The following is a 5,000-nucleotide window of genomic DNA, read 5'->3' as shown; positions in this document are numbered from 1 at the left end:
TGAAATGTGCTGTAGAAATAAATTTGACCTTGACCTTGACCTTGGTTTTACTGGCCGATCAACACAGTTTATAAACTGGTACATGTCACCTTGTTGCTTTGTCTTGAAGTGGTCATGTGATTGACCACGACTCCTTTATTCTTCCTCAGTCAAACAGCAGCACTCGTGCCATTGTTTTGCCGCCTGAGCTCCAGCTGTTGTGCCAGACAGTGACTGCCGTCCGCAGGAGCGCGCACATTACTTACGTGCAGTAAGCTGAACACAGCTTCAGCCGTCTGTTTGTTGAAAAATAGTAACACGAGCGCATTTTAGTAACTGTAACGGTGTTGTAACAGCAGGAATAGTAATTAGTTAGATTACTCGTTACTGAAAAAAGTAACGCCGTTATCCCCGTCACTGGTAATAAGATGCACAACCAGCTGGGCTTAGTGTAAACTTCACACTAAACTAGAAGTGTCCTTTTAGCCAAACTCCATCATATTCATATTTCCTTCATATTTACTGATGATATCTGATCAGTATTGATCATAATGAACTATCAGCAAATTCACTTATGAATCATAATTCTGTGTTGAGCCGTTATAACGTTGGGCTGGCGACACGGTTCTCATCTTCTCAAACTCAGGCAAGAATAAGAAAGGTTGATGATGAGACGTCTACACACACTCTAGACATTAGAATAGACACTTGCTGCTTCGGCTACGTCTCTGCTAACATACTGATCAAACTGTTTAGCACTCCTTCATTGTTATAAATAAACCACGTATAAGTTTGCTTCTTGAAGAAAGAACTTCCTTCACTGTGAACTGTCCGTCTGTGACTAAAAGAGTATCTAATGAATACAGTATAAACATATAAATGCACAGAAATAAATGTTTGTGTGAGAGTCGTTACTGATTGCACAGTTTAGTGAAAATGGAGACGTGAAAGTGAGAAACTGGCCAGAAACAGGCGTGTCGAGTTTGTAGCATCACACTCAAAAAGACAAGAGGCTGTAACTGCTGCCAAACGTGCTCCAACAACTTGCTGAGCAAAGACTGAACACTTGTGTACACGCTACACATTTTTACACTTTGTTATTTTGGGGGATTTGGAGACAAAAAATGAACTGAATCCATTTTGACAACAGGCTGCAACATGTTTCCAGTGATGATTTTGATCCATGACGCAGTTCGTTGTTGTTTTTGTCCTTTATGGTCACATTTGTGTTTGCAAACATATTTTTCACAGTAAGCTTCAGTGGTTTTACTAAGAATAACTCATGTGGGCGGGAAAGCAGCTTTCCATTCTGGGAGTTGTTTTTAATCTTCACTGATGACGAATGATGATTTCATACTTCAAAATAACAGGAACTATTAGTGTTTATTAACCACAAAATACCAAATATGTGACGAGGAGGTTGGTGTTTGCTGGAAGAACATCTGTATGTGGTCAGCCAGCTCAGGTCCTGCTGTGAGCGCAGATAAAAGCTGCGGTCAGAGCCGATGCATTTGCAGGTATCTGAGTGTTGATCAGGATGAGGGTGGACATCTGCTGCTGCCTCTTTGTCCTTGCTCTGGGCTGTAATCTCACTGCAGGTAAGAAAGGCATTAAAATAATCCACCTCCTGCTTCTTCAGCTGGAACAGTTACCATGTTTCATCCACTGCGGCAGGTCTGCTCACTTTATGGTGGAGATCAGTTTGCATAGTTGAAGCTTTATTATTTGAATGTTTTTGAATCTAAACATTTACACTGTGGAATCCACATCCTTTTGTGTAAGACAGTGTAAGACAGTGAGATTAATTAAGAATAATTTGTACTTGAAGCTCAATCTGTTGAACTTCGTGTTCACACGTTGATTCCCTCAAAACCTTTCCTTTGAAAACTGTTGTAAATACACGAGCTGTGTGTGGTTAATGTCCTCAGTGCAGCACCTACCTTTCTGCTGGAGGAGACAGCCATGAGAGCACAGGGTCTGCACGTTAGTGTCATCTCCACCCAAAGGCCTCTGTGGTTTTAGCATGAATTCTCTCCCTGGTAGATGTGCATCTTTAGTTTGCTCTGTGAAGCGTGATCATGGCTGGATTCTCCAAAGCAGGAAGCCACAGACTTACTCTCTGTCATATGTTTTGGGCTTTGAGAAGAAACATTAGAAGAGACAGACAAAAATGTAGCTTCCCTGGATGTGTAAAGCGCTGTACAAATACAGGCTTTTTACCATTTACAAACAATAATTCGTCTGTCAGTGAGCAGGAAAAGATCTGGGAGGTGTTTTTACACTTCACTGATGACGATGATTTCATTCCCCAACATAACAGGAACAATTAGTGTTTATTAACCACAAAATATCAAAATATACCATGAGGTGTTTGATAGGAACATCTATATTTGCTCAGCAGCTGAGTTCCTGTTGTGAGTGCAGATAAAAGCTGCGCTCAGAGCCGGTGTACGTGCAGGTATCTGAGTCTCTGCAGGTACAATGAATTAATCCACCTGCTGCTTCTTTAGCTTTAAGCCTTATTATCCTTCAGTGTTTCCATTTTATCCATCAGAGCTTCAGCCACTAATACATGACTTTATATTAAAATAAATAAATTGAAAAACAGAAGCTTTGTTTTTTAATTTAAACATTTACAACCTTCAATCCACAGCCTGTAAGACTTTTATCAATAAGAAAAACTGAATAATTGTCAGAAATTCTTTATATGAACTTTGTGTCTATGCAACAATTTTCAATGAAAAGATCGTGAGTGAACTTTCCATCAAGAACACAAACTGTGCGTGGTCAAAATAGAGACCAGTGGATAAAGTAATGCAGTAATGTACAGCTGCATTAAAAATAATGCTTCTTCTGCAGGAATCAAACATAAAATAATCAGAGACAAGGAGTCCTTCACTCTGCGCTGTCCCCTCTCTGTGGAGGGTAAGGTGACGTGGAGCAGAGAGAGTCATGGAAGCAAAGCTGACGTACTCACGACCGACGGCGACGTGGACGTACGACACAGCGAGGACACGCGATTCGGGTCGTTGCCTGATAAGTCGCTGGTCATCCTGAAGCCGACTCTCTCAGACTCTGGGAGATACCTGTGCAATAACGAACCAGCGGTGCAGCTGACAGTGATCTCTCCAGGTAACACCTTGATCCAGCACAGAGTTCAGTCTGACTGTGCTGCAGTCATCGGATTTAAGCGTTTCCCTGCTGTAATGACGAACACTGATGTCTTATATAAGCTCGTCCGAAATATTTCAACATTTCGGATCACAAAACATTTTTTGATACTGCATACTTTATGATTTTGTTCTAATGTAATTGTTTGAACCTGACTTTATTACATCTTTCAACTGTTCCACACAGGAGGGCGAGAGACGTCTACGATGACCGCAGCAGAACGAGACGTGGCAGGTAGGAACATAAAGCTGAGCCCTGAACTGTTTGTTTCTGATGCTGGTTTTGCACAGAGGAGCGTAAATGAAGGCTGTGATCCTGAGTGTTACGCAGGGAGGACGCTCAGAGCCCAGCTCTGATTGCTGCTCAGTCCTCTGAAGGGTGGCCCTCCGGTCAGGTGAGCTGCACCTGTTATCAGCAGCTCACCTCTAAATCTATGCAATTTAGTGGCCTGGACAAGTCGTCCACAAAGATCAAAGATCTTGCAGGAAAAAGCTGTCTCGCAGGCTGGAGGATCGGGCCCCGATGCTGCGATAGCGTCTGCTGGATGGGAGGAGGGAGAAGAGTCCGTGTGAGGGGTGTGAGGGGTCACGCACGATGCAGGAGGCCTGACTGATGCTTGTGAAAGATGCCCTGTAGCAGAGGGAGAGACGTTCCAGTGATCTTGGCAGCTGCATTGACGATCCGACGTAGCTGGCTGAGGTCGCCGACTTTGCAGTTTCCTGAACCACACAGAGATGCAGCTGGTCAGGAGCTCGCTATGGTGCTCCTGTAGAACATGGTGAGGGTGGGAGGAGGGAGGTTGGCCCGTTTCAGGCATCTCAGGAAGTGGAGGCGCTGCTGGGCCTTTTTGGTGATGGAGGTGGTGTTGGTGGTCCAGATGAGGTCGTCTGAGATGTGAACTCCCAGGAACTTGGTGCTGTTAACAGTCTCTACGTGGAACCGTGGATGCTGAGTGGTGTGTGGGTGGAGCGAGTCTACCTGAAGTCGACAATCATCTCCTTGGTTTCGTCCACATTCAGTGACAGGTTGTTCTTGCTGCACCAGAACTCCAGCTGCTGAACCTCATCTCTGTACACTGACTCGTCGTTGCTGCTGATGAGTCCAACCACGGTTGTGTCATCATCAAACTTGATGATTGGTTGGAGCTGTGTAGGGCGGTGCAATCGTGTGTCAGTAGCGTGAACAACAGTGGGCTGAGAACACAGCCCTGAGGAGCTCCTGTGCTCAGTCTGATGGTGCTGGAGGTGTTGTTGCTGATTCGGACGGACTGAGGCCTCTCTGACAGGAAATCTAGTATCCAGTAGCAGAGAGAGCTGCTCAGTCCCAACTTGCTGAGTTTGTCAAACATTTTTTGGGGAATAATGGTGCTGAATGCTGAGCTCAAGTCCATGAACACCATTCTGACATAGGTGTCTTTCTTGTCCCGGTGGGAGAAGGAGAGGTGAAGTGGAGTGGAAATAGCATCCTCGGTCGACCTGTTCGGCCAGTATGCAAACTGCAGTGGATCCAGTGAGCAGGGGAGGTTGCTCCTCATGTGTGCCATGTCTCTCGAAGCACTTCATGATGATGGGGGTCAGGGCGATGGGACGGTAAGCATTCAGGCAGGATACTGAGGATTTCTTTGGCACCGGGAAGATGGTGGTGGACTTGAAGCATGCTGGGACGATCATCTGGCTCAGTGAGGAGGCTTTCTTTGCTTGTGTGTTGTTCAGTGCATCAAACCGTGTGTAGAACTTGTTCAGCCCCTCAGGAAGTGTGGCATCTCCATCACAGCTGCTTGGTTACGTGACAGCCTGAATGCCCTGCACGATCTCTTTTTAACTCACAAGACAATCCTTTTGTCTCACTGT

The 5,000-nt window shown here is 45.1% G+C and overlaps 1 protein-coding gene across 2 annotated transcripts in view; it reads left to right on the top strand.

The window, feature by feature from the left end:
• Window positions 1–1,460: 1,460 nt before the first annotated feature.
• LOC146548492 (uncharacterized) overlaps window positions 1,461–5,000 on the top strand; it is a 7,064-nt gene continuing 3,524 nt past the window's right edge. For both annotated transcript variants that reach the window (XM_085262009.1, XM_085262008.1), the window contains exons 1-3: window positions 1,461–1,577; window positions 2,839–3,111; window positions 3,337–3,384. In XM_085262009.1, coding sequence (XP_085118135.1) covers window positions 1,517–1,577; window positions 2,839–3,111; window positions 3,337–3,384 — 382 coding nt within the window. In that variant the 5' untranslated portion in view covers window positions 1,461–1,516. The remainder of the gene's footprint in view (window positions 1,578–2,838; window positions 3,112–3,336; window positions 3,385–5,000) is intronic.

This window comes from Mchenga conophoros, linkage group LG22 (assembly GCF_057382185.1).
Source record: "Mchenga conophoros isolate Kocher_MC1m ecotype Shallow Benthic linkage group LG22, M_conophoros_male_GT1.1, whole genome shotgun sequence".
In the NCBI taxonomy this organism is placed as follows: Eukaryota; Metazoa; Chordata; class Actinopteri; order Cichliformes; family Cichlidae; genus Mchenga; species Mchenga conophoros.
This window is presented reverse-complemented; position numbering and strand designations above follow the sequence as displayed.